The sequence below is a fragment of the Trachurus japonicus genome, chromosome 6, assembly GCF_045865225.1.
Source record: "Trachurus japonicus isolate A0001 chromosome 6, Traja_1.0".
NCBI classification, from domain to species: domain Eukaryota; kingdom Metazoa; phylum Chordata; class Actinopteri; order Carangiformes; family Carangidae; genus Trachurus; species Trachurus japonicus.
The window spans coordinates 21,313,769-21,329,041 of record NC_140912.1 but is presented as its reverse complement, the minus strand read 5'-3'; the positions used below and the strand labels follow the sequence as shown (position 1 = coordinate 21,329,041).

At 39.1% G+C, this 15,273-nt stretch overlaps 2 protein-coding genes across 2 annotated transcripts; both read right to left on the bottom strand.

Moving 5' to 3' along the window:
• Nucleotides 1-321: 321 nt before the first annotated feature.
• LOC146986122 (troponin I, fast skeletal muscle-like) lies at nucleotides 322-5,009 on the bottom strand. The gene is made up of 7 exons (XM_085779756.1): nucleotides 4,719-5,009; nucleotides 3,319-3,351; nucleotides 2,840-2,879; nucleotides 2,478-2,606; nucleotides 2,069-2,158; nucleotides 615-788; nucleotides 322-532 (listed from the first exon to the last, which is right to left on the bottom strand). The coding sequence occupies exons 2-7, from the start codon at nucleotides 3,324-3,326 to the stop codon at nucleotides 455-457; spliced, it is 519 nt and encodes a 172-aa protein (XP_085635882.1). The 5' UTR covers nucleotides 3,327-3,351; nucleotides 4,719-5,009; the 3' UTR covers nucleotides 322-454.
• Nucleotides 5,010-7,511: 2,502 nt separating this feature from the next.
• On the bottom strand, nucleotides 7,512-14,214 carry LOC146986121 (troponin I, fast skeletal muscle-like). Its single transcript, XM_085779744.1, has 7 exons — nucleotides 14,153-14,214; nucleotides 12,926-12,961; nucleotides 12,299-12,335; nucleotides 11,255-11,383; nucleotides 10,098-10,187; nucleotides 7,964-8,137; nucleotides 7,512-7,868 (listed from the first exon to the last, which is right to left on the bottom strand). The coding sequence occupies exons 2-7, from the start codon at nucleotides 12,934-12,936 to the stop codon at nucleotides 7,791-7,793; spliced, it is 519 nt and encodes a 172-aa protein (XP_085635870.1). The 5' UTR covers nucleotides 12,937-12,961; nucleotides 14,153-14,214; the 3' UTR covers nucleotides 7,512-7,790.
• Between the last annotated feature and the right edge of the window lie 1,059 nt (nucleotides 14,215-15,273).

Below are 15,273 nucleotides of genomic sequence, written 5' to 3'. Positions count from 1 at the left end.
TTGTTATTTTGATTTGTGTCTGAAACTACAGAGAGACGATGTGCAGGAGGAAAAACCAGCAGAAAGCAGAGAGGGCAGAAGGCTCTCTGCTGACCTCTGGTGGCTCAGGACCAACACAGCACTCAGTTCACCTGGAGATCATTATACTGCACATTTAAAGAGTTATTCTTAATGTAAACGGCTCCAGATTGGGAAGTTTCTATTTCTGTCTTTATCTTAGATACAGATCTGGTTTAAAGTAAATAAAACAATATGAAGATTAAAATGAAGTAAGTCTTTAAAATGTGTGTAGGGATTAAATAAAAATGGAGTGCGACAGCATTGCCTTATTCCAAAAAAAAGAAATTTAATTGCACGAGTTTTTCCAATTCCATGAAAAAGGCCAGATGTGACAGAGGGGTGAGATGTGGCAGCCCACAGGAAGTGAAAGGGGCAGAGTTGAGTTTGAAAGTCTTTAGGAGGTCTCGAACATCTTCTTCCTGTCGGCTTTGTCCTCAATGTTCTTACGCCAGTCGCCAACGCCCTCTGTAGCCTGAAGGACGAATGGAGGCGTTAAAGAACCGACGTGACGATGAAGGAGAAAGATTGAAATGAATAAGAAAGCAACTCCTCACCTCCTCCTTGACTTCCTTCTTGACCTGCTTCAGGTTGGACCTCAGGTCCATGGTCACCTTGTGCTTGCCTCCCAGCAGGGCCTGCAACATGGCGTCGGCAGACATGCGCACCTTCTTCAGGGCGGGCTTCTTCACTCCGGCCAGCTCCACCACCCTCAGCTTCAGGTCCTCGATCTGGAAACACAGAAGATCAAAAAGAACCTGATGCTGGTGCAAAGTCTTAGGCTGGTTCCACTGGCCTGCCTCCAAACAACCGGTCTGCTCTTCCACTGGGAAGGAGCCGATGCCCCATGAAGGTGCTGCTCCTGTCTTTGCCCTTGTCCACACGGAAACAAAGCTTCATCCCTTCTTATCCCTTTTGAAATATGACGATCAGTGATGATTTAACGGGCGTGATTCATCCGCAGTGTCCGAGGGACCCAACTGTTGTTGTTACCTTACACCATAGACTGTAACGTCTAACGGTGTGGCTCAGTTACAGGTTAGAGTGGTGGCGGGTATGACATCATCGTTTCACAAAAGATCCAGGGACCCGTTTCTAAAAAATACAATTTTGACCCCCACAAAACACTGTTTCCATCTGCCTGCCGAACGCTGAAACGATAAAAAACTGAAACTGAAACCCGTATCCGTGTGGATGGGCTCTTTGAGGCCTACATCCCGATCCAGAGCTGGAAAAACCAAGTAGCCTATTACTTGGTCGGAATCACAGCAAATCTCAACTGCGTTTGAGGAGAGACGTCATTATCAAAGACGTTTTGATTCTTTGATGAACATTAGCCGTTGTTGTTAACCACAGCCTGTAGCTCGGCTACTTAGGAAAAGCAACATCCTCTGCCCTTACACCCTCACATCGACTGAGGAAAAACTCCCAAGAAAACCCTTTTAACAGGGAAAAAGTTGGAGAAACCTCAAGGTGAGCAACAGAGGAGGGATCCCTCATCCAGGATGGGCAGTAGAAAAAGAACAGTTAGAAAAAAACATGGATGCTTGCATCGATTAAGCAAACATACGTAAGAAGATATTTGATAACATCTATGTATTCAGTAATTCTATAGATGGTCTTACGGCCTATTTGTGAGGCGAGACGTGATCGGTTCTTGGCTCGAGACCAACTCGTTGGAAGACGGGTAAGAGTGAACCTGAAGATGAGGAGACTAACCAGACCAGCAGCTGATGGACTGTTTCTACGAAAAATGCCTAACATGGCTTTGGTTCTGTCTAGGACCTAGACAGAACCAAATGTAGGTATTTAAGATGTTGAGGTCTACAGTGCTCCATCTTCATGGATAATGTCCATCTAATTACATAGAACCATTGATTCTCCATGCTGCTTATCGTTAAAGGCTGGAGACTATTCCAGCTTCTGGTGCACTTCAGCTCAAGCTGAACAACAGCTGAAGACACTGAAGAAAGTTGGACCCCAAAGGAAATGAAAAGAACAACGTCTCTACCTCTTTGTCGATCTTTGTCACTTTGGCCTCGGCATCGTATCTGTCCTCATCGATCTTGTCGATGGCTTGTTGCAGCTTCTTGCAGATTTCCTGTCAGTAAAAAAAGAGGAAGTGTTTGTTTTTTCTTTCTTTCTCACCAAATGAGCTTCAGGTTCAGTTCCTCCTCTGGTTTAACGGGGTTGTTACCATCACAGTGGCAGGGACATGCACATGAGGGCAGGGGCTCAACATCAGAAAAGGACAGTATGTACAATCAGGACTGCAGTCAACATGCTGGACCAATTTCCCAACTTCCTGAAATGACTTCTGAACTGGTAGGCTAAGGCTAATATGGTATTGGGTGCACATTAACATGGCTTGCAGAAAAAAATCATGTGTGTGCAAGTGCAAAATAAAAGTGTGCACATGCCTGCATAGCGGCCTGGTCTCCGCTCAGGTCGGGGGCGGGGCAATTCTCCTCCATATAAGCTTCTTTGGCAGCAGTGATATCTTTAGCTTCCTGCTCGAGCCAGTTGGCGGCGATCTGCAGCATCAGACTCTGCAGGATGACGACAAACAGACACAGACATTCTGACGTTGGTATTTTTTGTTGTTGTCCTTATATTTGAGTTTTAATGTCTTTTAAGTTGCGGTATCTCATTTTTCTGATGTAGCCTATTATCTAGCTAATTAACCTATTTAAGCTAACTGGTTAGCATAGCTCTTAATCAAACTAAATCTAATTTGTTTTGCTGTGGATAATAAAAAAGTTTTATTGATATTAAGTCTTACCTTGAGGTGATGCCTGCGGCTCGATGTCATCTTCTTTCCTCTGCAATTAATGAAAACATGATATAAACAACAACAAACAGTATTTTCAGTATCAATAAATATAAAGTCAGTTATTATCTGAGAAATTATTTGGTCGTGAATTTTGCCTCATGAGAAGCTACAACAGAAGAATTTAGAAATTTGAATACAGAGTAAAAAAAATCCACGGATAATTCCAAAGTAATAAAATATGATATAAAAATACATACAAAATACTGAATGGATTATGCACAGTAATAACATTATTTAATATGACTTTGAATACAGACTATAAAACACACTATGCTTTAAAGACGACCAATTTATTATTGGTCTGTTGATTAATTTATCAGTTTTCAACCTTAATTCAATTGTTAAACAGTTTAAGTTTGTCTTGTAGCAAATTAACTTCGAATTTGATGTTTTCACTGTGATTTAAAGAACTGATAACTCAGACTTACTCAGACATCTTGGCTTTTTGTTGGTTTCAGACTCTATAAAAAAACACAATTAAAAGACAATTAGGAAATGAACAGAAAAAACTGAGCTGATCTCAAGTGATTAAGTCAGTTTGACACTGAACAACAAGTTTTACACTTTGTGACACTCAACCAGACATTTAACCTTTCACCCCTCAGTCACAAACCTGACTCTTTGATTGACGGGAGGAAAAGTGCACCTGTTTTTTTTTTTTTTTTAGCGCCATTCACCGACTCAGCACTTTCATGTTTTAAACAGCCTTAAATGTTTGGCTGATAAATTAACTGAATTGACTGAAATACAACACACACACTGTAAAGGTATGGAGAAATATTCAGTCTCTATTTTTTTAATTATCAATACTCATATTATTCAATAGTGTTGGGGTTAGACAATATTGAAATTTACTTTTTGTTATTTCTAAACTTTGTTTTACTAATATCTGCTAGCCAAATGATTTTTTGGTTTGTTGTATCAACGAAGATAAATTAGTAAATGTTCTCCTTAAAGTAAAGATAGTGATTTAAAAAACTAATTATTGCATTCAACAAACTGTAAAAATGTTAAAGTGAAATCAAGAACAGCATGTTAAAACTTTTATTCAATATGTAACCCTAACCCATCAAATTAGGTTATTGCCCAAGATCGGGGTCAAAGGTCAATGATGAGATGCAACATGGGAAAAGAAATAAAGTAAATTTCATAATTTTAAAAACAAATTTCCTTAATATTTTGACTAATTTTCATTTTTATTTTTTTTTAACTCTTGCTTCATCTCCAAATCTTTATCTGCAATGACATCACTGTTTTCCCTCTGACTTCACAGGTCAGGTCAGTCAGCAGTAATCTGATATTTGGGTTATTTTCCACTCAAACGTAATTGGATACATGAAGAGTTAAATGACACAGTGGAGACACTTTGTACAAACCCAAAAGTTTTTGTTTTTCTACAAGTTGTCTTCCAAGACTTCGAGGGAAGTATTTGGTTAAAAAAACTCTGTGTTATAAAGACCAAGAATAAGAACTAAAGCAATTTTCAACGTTTTCATTTCCAATGCAAATTCACATGGGAATAGTTTGGAAATCTTCCTATGAACTTTTTTCTTCTGTTTCTGTAAACTACTGAGAAGATCATTGTGCTGAAACGATCAAAAAAAAGGACCTGAAATGTTTTGATTAATATCAAATAATTTAACTTTTTTGTGGTATGTTTAAAAAAAATGGAAAAATATCCAACAACTGAGCCCCTGTTCATACACTTGTAAATACATTTATCTAAACAGAAAATACTGATTGGTCCAGATCCATCACTATGTTTGCTACTGAGCATCACTTTTCTCTTTTATCCTCTAAACCCACAAAACAAAACAAGGTTTCTCACCTACAAAGTGACGATGAGGAGGCAGCAGAGACGGACTGAAGCACTGGGACACAGTGAGGGAGTCACAGACTAAAACATGGCTTCTTTTTGGGGGGTATATATGGGCTTGGACGGGGGTTTGGTGCTTCCTCTTTATGGCCATGAGGAACTCTGAGCCTAACCAGGCCAATGAGCTCCCGAAATACCTTCATCCTCTGACCTGCTCAGGCCATAAATCCTTCAGGATTGATGTCTGGCCGGTCCGAGGTGGTCAGCAGTCCTCAGTGGAGACAGGATCGAACGGGGGATGAGCAGATCTGCAAATGACAAGTAACAAAGATTTGTTTCATACACAAACTTTCAATGGATTGATAAGCAAAAGGAAGAGCAACATCTTTTGGTCAAAGTCCTCCCTCCATTAGATGTTAACAGTTATGTCTTGTTAATGAATATAAGCATTTAATTCATTTAAACCATGGACTGCACACTGCAAAAACTCAAAATCTTCCCAAGAATATTTCTTGTCAAAATGTCTAATTTCTACTCAAAACTAATCTCTTTCCACTTTAAATAATACTCATCACCTAAAAATGATCTTGTTTTTAGATCATTTTCACTTGTTTCAAACAAATTTTCACTTGAAATAAGTAGAAAAATCTGCCAGTGAAAGCAAGTTTTTTGAGCTTGTAATAAGAAAGAAAAACTTGCTCCACTATCAGATGTTTCTTCTTTTTTCAAATATGCTTGAAAGAAGTAAGAAGTGTCTAAAAATAAGCTACTATTTATGTGAAGAGTCTTATTTTAAGAATAATGAGATTGTTTTGACTAGAAATAAGACAAATATTATTGGTAAGAGTTTGAGTTTTTGCAGTGTAGCTGATGTGGCGTCATCATCAACGTTTACACATTTCTTGTAAAAACAATGAAGGGCAGCTCTTTATTTTAACGAGGCTGAGATCACAAAAATTAACCAAAAATAATCAGGAAACCAAATACCTAGTAAAAATAAGACACATTTAATATCATTGTAAATTAAAAGGTTTAAGAACATATTTCTAAACTGCCCCAGTTTTCTCAGTAATGGTTATAAATCATTAGCAGCACTACTCTGAGGGCTTTAAAGGAGCTTTAAAGACAAACCTTATATGTTGCTGCTGCCGTTCATCCTGGATTTAGACGCAGCAACTGAAAGACAAGAAAGACAAATTCAGAAAAACAACACCAACACAATAAAGGACCTTTCATTTCAGCCTTGTAAGAACACAAACAAACTGAAACATCACACTCACCTTGTGTGTGACCGACAGTTTCCATGTCTGACTGGTCCATTTGAAAATGATCACAGGTAAAAAAAAAGAAAAAGAAAGAGAACATACAGCAGAGACTCTTCAGTGACCACAGTCAGCAGAGATCTCCAACATGCTTGTCCTCTCGCCCATTAGCAATAATCAAATATTTCTATTAAACCGTTAATTAAAAATTGATTAAAGTTGGAAGTTTTTTTTTTGTTTTTTTTTACCAAATTAAAAACAAACAAACACTTTGTTTGGAAACAAAGATTAAACGTAGTCTCCTGGAAGGTGTCTCCTGGAGACTGAGAACAGGACAAGGACATGAAGACCTCTGCTGACCCCGTGTGGTCGCTGTGAGTCTGCTGCACCGTGTCCCTGACGTTCTGGACACCATCACGTGACCCGGTTGTTCTGACGGAGCGGAAACCTCCGACAGAGGTTCTGTCCATGTGAACTGATAAAACAGGCTCTTAAAAAGAAAATGGCAAACATGGCAAATCCAATAATCTGAACTCAATGTTCACTTACTATTGTTTCAGCGCTTTCAAACTTTTAACCTTGTCCAGATGTCAACATGTTTTTTTGGAATTCAGTATTTCTGCAAACATTCACTTTTCACAGCTGTCTGAACATAGAAAACGGTCTCCTACAAATTATGTTTATATACAGTATATAAATATAGATAACGTTTTTTTAAATTGTGTTGTCGTGGCAACGTAATAGCTGGCTGGATTATGTTCACATGCAACTTTTAGTCAATTAAGGACAAACTGACATCATGTTAGTGGTCTAGTGGTTTAGGCTTCAACAGGTTCAGGTTAGAGAGACATGATGTGTTTTTAGTTGAACGTTAATATTGATGTTTTGTTTCATGTTCAGTTTGATAAAGTTGGATTCAAACAAGTGGATTTTGTCCTGCAGGATCAGATTATTCAGTCAGAAAACAAATGAAATGTAAATTATCTACATTTTTTGTAACGTTTCGGATGTATTAATTAAGAATAAATTAACATTTTCTCTTAATGTTAGTAGAGAACAGAATCCAGTCAGCGTTACAGTTTCTACAAAGCACATGTACAGTGAATGCATCTTATAAATAAACACATATATAAACATAATTTCTGGGGTTTGACAAAAGCAGCAAACATGGATATTGTGTCTTGTCCGTCACTGACATGCACAGCACTACAAAGAAAGAGCACAACACGACCTCGTTAAAGCTCCAACCCGCCCTCAAACAGAACTGATCTCAGCACAAAGTTCAGTCTCAATGATCTGCCAAAGACAGATTCATCTGAGACTATTTTTAATCATGAACTCTGAGCATGAATTCTGTTTAAAGGAAGATTTCGCTTTAACGTTTGACATAAAAAAACAAACAAAAAAAAAAAACACAGAAATGACACAAATGACTGAGCTCAACAGCAGCGTCCTTGTTTTGACCTTTTGTTTGTGTGGTGTGCTTCCTCTGCAGTGTTGTGCATCACAGAGTCAAAGACAGAATACCTCATGAGAGCAGACGTAGGAAACACAACACATTTATTACAAAAACACTAAGAGCAGGAGGTTGTCAAGAGTGAACATTAGTACAGAGCCAAACAGGAAGTCATACTACAACTTAAAAGCCCGATACTTGTAAAAAAAGAGCCGTTTCCCTTCTTGACTCACTTAAAACAACAGACCAAAGCTGAAACTTACAGATTTAATGAAACAAATTTCACTTGAATGAAAAACTTCCATAAAATTCCATGAAAAGTGCTAAACAGCCTCGGAGCAACTAAGAGAGCGGAGTTGAACTTCTTTAGGAGGTCTCGAACATCTTCTTCCTGTCGGCCTTGTCCTCAATGTTCTTACGCCAGTCGCCAACGGCCTCGGCGGGCTGCAGGACACAAACAGTTCCCAGTCAGCAGCTGTCCACCACAGGTGTGACCTCACTCTCATTACCTGTGTGACGGGCGTCTCATCAACACTCACCTCCTCCTTCACCTCCTTCTTCACCTGCTTCAGGTTGGACCTCAGGTCCATGTTGACCGTGTGTTTGGAGCCCAGCAGAGCCTTCAGCATGGCGTCGGCCGACATACGCACCTTCTTCAGGGCGGGTTTCTTCACTCCAGCCAGGTCGACCACTTTGATCCTCAGGTCCTCGATCTGAGAGAGAACGAGATTGTTGCTTTGATAAATTACATGAAAAACCCTAAAGTACTGTCCATGTAAGTGAACTGAGAGCTCCATTATCACCCAAACACTTACTACAAAGACACTGATCAATCAAAGTGCGTTAAAAACTTTGGTAACACTTTACTTGAATACGTGTACATAAGACTGACATAACAATGTCATAACCATGACATGACACCTATCATAAACATCAATGAATACTTATGACAAGTTAAGTGTCACTTTTGATGCAAAGTTGACATTGTTTGAGATGTCCTTGTTATGACAGCTTGATATAAAGACAACATAACCTGTCATAGCAGACCTAATTGCCAAACATCAAAAATTATGTCAAGTTGTCATAACAAAGACATTTTAAACAATGTCAACTTTGCATTAAAAGTGACATAACTTACTGAATGACACTTAACGACAGCTGTAATAAGTATTCATTGATGTTTATTACAGGTGTCATGCCATGGTTACCAGCAGCCGCCTGCATCGCCCCCTTTCCCACATTCTGTGTCATAAACTATAAACTGTTTTCTTGTCTGTAACAAAATCTATTGCACATCTGCCCGTCCTGGGTGAGGGATCTCTCCTCTGTTGCTCACCCTGAGGTTTCTCCAATTTTTCTCTGTTAAAAGGGTTTTCCATGGAGTTTTTCCTCAGTCGATGTGAGGGTCTAAGGGCAGAGGATGTTGTTGTGATGCCATGTAAAGCCCTTTGAGACAAACTGTTTGTAAAAACGGGCTATACAAATAAAATTGCCTTGCCTTGCCTTATGACAGTGTAATGTCAGTCTTATGAACACGTATTCAAGTAAAGTGTTACCAAAACTTTACATAACAAGTGCAGGTTCGTAATGACTGTAGAAACTGATACTTACTTTCTTTCCTTGTGCAGAATAAATAAGTTAACTAGCAATAGTTCATAACAGTGTTTCTCAACCCGGGGCACTCGGACCCTTAGTGGCACTTTGTGTAATTGCAAGGGGTAATAAAACGGATAAAATTACATTTAATCGCGTGACCTTTACAGACATTTATCATTTTACTAAAATAGTGATTGGAGCCATCATCATCATTATTGACTTAAACTGCCAAAGCTAAGCTAATTGGCATGTTTTCCCCAATCCCATATGTTTCAATGGAAAATTGGTAATAGGCTATTTGAATAAGAAGCCACATTTTGATGTTTTGATTCACTCTTGTTTGTCTTTTTAAATTCACTGCACCAGCGTCACTACAAACTCAACACTTCCTGTGTTCTTTCAAATTATGTTTATCTTCCTGCTTCGTTCTTTCAATGGCAACCGAAGTGGAAAGAGCTGTTTTTGGCGTTGGAGATATGGAACAACAAACGCTATGAACACAAAATGCCGGGATAGCATGAAGGAGAAACCGGGAAAGTTAAATGCTAGAAATTACATTCTGACTGAGCGGACCAATCACAGGCCTTGCAGTCTGCGTTTCCTCAACAAACCGTCGACTTGACGCAGATGCATAAAACAGGCTCAAGTCTGCTTAAATAGCTTAACAGCTGGACAGGTACGACTTCAGAAGACATGAAATCAGGAGATACCAACAACTTAAAATGAAAACTTGTCGCTCACTTACATTATTAATCTGTTAATCACTGGATTCAACATTTGATCTCTCATTTTCATCATTGAGTTTTTACTTTCTTTCAATCCACAGTGTTTCATTGTGTACAGTTTGGTGTAAATACAGACATGTTCATAATCATCAAATTGACAGTGTTAAAATGATGTACCAGCAAACTGCAAACCGCACAGGACTTTTATGGTAACAGCCAAGTAATTTATGCTTTAACATCATAATTTGGAAAGTAATAATTATAAAAATGAGTTATAAAGCTTCCTGTTTCTGTTTACACAACCTCTCATTTCCTCAGTCACAGTCATGTGGACACAGCTCAGGACCCGTACCTCTTTGTCCCCTTTTCCAATCTTGATCTGCAGATCGTACCTCGACTCATCCACTTTGTCGATGAGGGCGTGCAGCTTTTTGCAGGTTTCCTGGGGAAAGGCAAGACAGACAACATGTCTTTGTAATGTCCACAACCATCACAACAACCACACACTTTAAAGATCTGACAACAATATAACAACAGGCGGCTAATATTCAAGTTTCTGATAATGATGCAAAGCATAACATCATCAGCATAAAGTTTGATACAGAAACAAAATCAGAACCCTGATCCAGCTACTTTACCTCCCCTTGTTAACATATTGATTATAATGTTGTATTAGTATCGGGTTTCAGATGTTTTTTAATATATAATTACAATATTGTTGACAATGTAGTGCAGTGACAGTAAAAAAAAAACAAGTTAAACACTGAAAAACACAAATTACACTGCATTTGATCAGAAAAACAATAAATACATCTACTGGCACATGTGCAACTGGTACCGTATGTTTGTTTGTTTTTAATTTCACTGGTTTTAACTGGTTATACGTGGAAAGGGTGACTTAAAAAAATCTGGAATCTGTGATTACAGGTGGCAGGCCAATGTGTGCGAGTATCAAGAATGAAAAGGTGAATATTTGCTTTGCAAGTCGATTTAGGGTGTGTACTCCTAACATTTTTAGGCCACTGTGCAATACAACCTGGCACTTTAAACTGATGTGCACTATAGGGCCTTGTGCAAGACTGTCTAGCACTTATACTAGGGCATCGTGCAATACAACCTGGTACCTATGCGTTCCTGCACTTTAGCACTTACGTATCACTTTAACCCAGCACTTATGCACAAAACTCTTATGGTCCCCCTACCTGTGGAATGTGTTCATCAATATAATATGTTCTTCATTGTTATAGTTGCCTTTTTGTCTTTTTGTATTGTCTACATTATTATGTGCACTGTTATTGAACTGTTTTTATGTTTATGGGACTCCGGATGGAAATTAGCACCTTGCTATAATCCAGCACATTTACATGTTTTTTTGTCCATTAATGTGCACTGTCCCATTCAAATAAACAAATAAAGTAAAGTAGTAAAAAAAAGTTAGTCTGGAGCCCTGACCTTACAAAAATGTGAAAAACCTCAAGCGTGAAGCGTCTAAGATGAAAAGTTTCTCACCATGAGTGTAGCTTGGTCTCCGCCCAGGCTGGGTGCGGGACAGCTCTCGGCCATGTAGGCCTGCTTGGCTGCTGCGATGTCCTTCTTCTCCTGCGCGAGCCAGCCGGCCGCGATCGCCAGCATCACACTCTGCAGGAGGGAAACAAAGTCACCAGTCACTACCAGCAGCGTTGTTGCTTTCATGTGATTTAACTCACAATTGAATCAAATGTGTGGGTTTAATTTGATTAACTTAAAAAAAAGTCCAAACAAACAGGGTTCATGTTCATCTCCTCATCATGATTGTTATGCTGCATTTGAGCTTTAAACACGGACCATTAATAAAACATTTGGAAACAAACTTGAATTAGCAGCAAACACATAATCTGTGCCCACATCAGTTACCATAGTTACACAGATGATGCACATCAGACAAGCCTGCATCACATAAACTCTCTTGCTATTTCTGCTCTGTTTAAAATTTTGATTTCTTCATATCATAATTATGGATTATTTATCTTTTTTATTGAATTAACATGACACATTCTTGTTTAAGTGAAGGTTAAATCATATTTTAATATCTGTTCCGTTTGTTGTTTGTTGTCTTTTGTTACAGTTTCTATTTTATTCAACAGATTTAAATGTAATCCAAAGCAGCAACACTTTGTGTGTGTTCGACAGATGTAACCAGCAGGTGGCGCCTCAGAGCCTTCAACTGACCCACAGTTTGTGTCTGCTCAGACAAATAGGGAAACTATACTGAGACCAGCCGTCAGTCAGTCTACATCATTACTCAAAGAAACAACAAGAACAAACACTTCAACTACAGTAAATAGGCTACTGTATTTATCCAACCAACACTCAAACATTTTGTATCAACCACTGTTTTCAAACTGTTTTGCAAACACACACATCATCCAAACTCATGCCCATATACTCTTAGACGAAAGAAAAAATACAAATGCAGCTGTCTACTGTTGTTGTACTCTACATCATGAATAATTAACAAATATGAAATTCGTCTGGTTGAAAAAGTGACCAACTGCAGCTGAGACGCTGTCGTACCTTCAGGTGATGCTTGCGGCTCGATGTCATCTTCTTACTGTGAAGAGTTAAAAACACATCCTCAGTCTGTTGTCTGTTGTTCTCTCTCTTTTATTTCAGATCTTTCTTCATCCTTATTTCTTTTCTTCCATCTCATCTTTCTGTCATTTTCATTTCTTTCCAGCCTTCTTTGGGTTTTTTCTGTTTTTTTTGTCTTTGTGAAGCTATGAGGAAGGCAGGACTCTCTTTCTTTAACCTTTCTCTTTCTTTCTCTTTTTTCTTCATCTCCTGTTTTCCAGTTCTGTATTCTTGTCTTTCTTTCATTTAAATCATTATTTCCTTTTTTCTCCTACCTTTCTTTCCATCTTTTCATATTGCAAAGCTAAAGAGCTGCTGTTCTCTCTTTCTGACTTTCTTTTCTCTTTTCATGTCTTCATCCTTTCCTCATTTCTTCTGTCTCTCATTTTACTCTCCTTGTCGTCATCCTTCCATCCATCCTCCCTTAATGCACTTGTCTTTCTTTCTCTCTCTCTATCTAATCTTGACCCTTTTATTGTATCTATTTATTATCTATAAACACAATGAAAACAAATTTCCCTCCACTTAAGTTTCTGAGTTTTTCTAAATGATAATGGAGAGAGAACTTACTCGTGCGACATGATGGCAGCTTCTTTTCTTCACAGCCTGTTGGAGGAGAAACAAACAGAGAAGATGAGAAACTCATTGAGAATAAAAGAAGTTATCATCTGCTCTCTGCTTAAATCTCAGACAGCGGCTCTCCTTGGTATGAAACGCGATCTGCGATTCAAACAGTTGATGAGTGGCTGAATAGTGACAGAGCTAAGTTTGGACTTTGGGTCAAGTGTCGCCACTGACGCCTGCGATAAGCTCCGTTACAGGTGTTCAACACCAAATATCCCCCGGGAGTTAACACTTCAATTCCTTTCGCGGAGAAGAATCCCTGCGGCAGAATGTGCAGCGACAGCACGTTAGCTGCCAACGCTAACACACATGCAAACCATCACATGCTGCAAAAACAAACCCGTCCAAACAAGTCGCTAAGCTGTAGAATCCAATTTCAGGAGTTATTTTTACTAGAAATACTTGCTTCCATCCTTTCTAATGAGTCTAACGAGGTAAGGAACGTAAGGAGCTTGAAATACAACAGAGAATAGAGAGAGAAGAGAAGGGATCATGGTCAAACCTTTAGAAAATCAATGAAAATGAGAGACACGACCAAACCTGCCAGTACAGTAGTCACATCTCTAAAATTTTAACAAAAACTTTAAAAACTTTAAAACTCACAGCAGAGTTAAACACAATCTAACAAGATAGGAAATACGTCAACATCCAGGCCAGATTTTGGTCTTGCTTTGTAAAAATAATTTGATTCTAGCATCAAAAGATTTTTTACAGTGCATTTTCAAAAAGCAATGCAATCAGTCCATCCTCTGTCAAATCCAAAGAAGCATCCAAGAGAAAATAGTCCCAAAGCGGTGAAATCATTTGTCTAAACTCAGCACAACGCAACATTTCAAAAGGTTTTAGGGAAAGAGTCAAATTTCCAAACTTTTCCAGACTCCAGATGCTTCAAAACCAAAATCTAACAATTATGAATGGTCAACTACGAATTGTAAACATCGGTGTTCAGCCATCTCCTTCGTCCTGGATCATGTTTCTCTTCACTTATTAACAAACCCCAGAGGTCAGGACTTTCATCACCTTAGCACTTAACCAACAGGTCTCCTCTCCTCAAAAAGACTCTATACCAGACTCCACGCGGCCGCTTCCTGTCTCTTTACCAGCTCCGTCCAGAGATGCAGAAAGGAGGATGAGGTGCAGAAGGGGGGAGGAGGGAAAGGTAACTGGTCTCACCTACGATGAGATGAAAAGTCCAGAGGAGGAGGAGGGTGGCAGCGACGGTGGCCAGGGGCACTGGGAGGAAATCAGCCCTGTGGGTGTATATATACGAGGGGCCTCAGATATGGATATGGAGCTCCTGTTTATGGAAATACAGGATCCTCAGACCAATCGGCCGGCAAGATCCTGAAATATCATCGAGTGCTGCCAGCTTCACTCTGTAAATCTGGCATCGCCGAGGAGGAGCCTGAGATCGTTTTCAGTCTCTGATCGGTGCCACCATGCAGGCAGCTATAAAAGGGAGGAAAGTTTGATGATGCTTCACATTGTTTCTGGTTTGTTCTAGTGCTGAAAGTGATGGATATAAGTCTACACTGCAGGAGTTGAAGGCATCTTGAAGGAAATAATGGTGGATTATTTGTTGTTTTTATCTCTTGAAATCTTGTTTGTAAACAACATCAACAACAACAACATCTTGTCTGCACTAAATTTTAGTTTGCACAGACAAACAAGATTTCAAGAGATAAATCAAGACCTAAATCTCTGTTTTTTATGTAATAAAAAACAGAGATTTAGGTCTTGATTTGGTCAAAAAGTCTCAGATTTGCTCATCATCTTTGTTTCCAACAGATCTAATTTAAGTCCACAAACCAGACACCAGCTAAGGCTTTGCATCATTCTTGGCACTCATTAGCATCAAATTTCATGATCTGCAAGCTTTTTTTTTTTTGGCGTCCCTTTCAAGAATGTATGGGACAGTAAACCTCCGTGTGACCTATAATGAGCCGAATCGCAGCTTAGGTCAGAAACACGAACATCTCACAGGTAATTATAGGGGCAGATTTCTCACAAAGGACGCGTCCTTCAAAGCTGGCAGGAACTCAGGTCTCAGCGTCTCCTCGCCATCGCCACCACCTGCACTTGCATAGCTCAGCTGTGGAGTTTAAGCTCAGGTTGTTTTCCTGGAGGAAATAAACAGCAGAGTCTCATTCTCCACAGCTGCTTGACACTGCTGAACTGTGGTGAGGTTTTCAGACTGATAACCACCAGGAGAGAGTTCAAACTGCCCAACACATATATGAGAAGAAACTCTTGAACCTTCTTTACAGCCTTGTTTGTGCATCAGGTCTTAGTGT

Coding starts and splice junctions, on each gene's coding strand:
- LOC146986122 (XM_085779756.1), bottom strand. Junction 2,159..2,477: donor GAGACCAGGCCGCTATGCAG/GCATGTGCACAC, acceptor TTTTACTGACAG/GAAATCTGCAAGAAGCTGCA. Junction 789..2,068: donor TGACAAAGATCGACAAAGAG/GTAGAGACGTTG, acceptor CTGTGTTTCCAG/ATCGAGGACCTGAAGCTGAG.
- LOC146986121 (XM_085779744.1), bottom strand. Junction 11,384..12,298: donor GCCGCAAGCATCACCTGAAG/GTACGACAGCGT, acceptor TCCCTCCTGCAG/AGTGTGATGCTGGCGATCGC. Junction 8,138..10,097: donor TTGGAAAAGGGGACAAAGAG/GTACGGGTCCTG, acceptor GTTCTCTCTCAG/ATCGAGGACCTGAGGATCAA.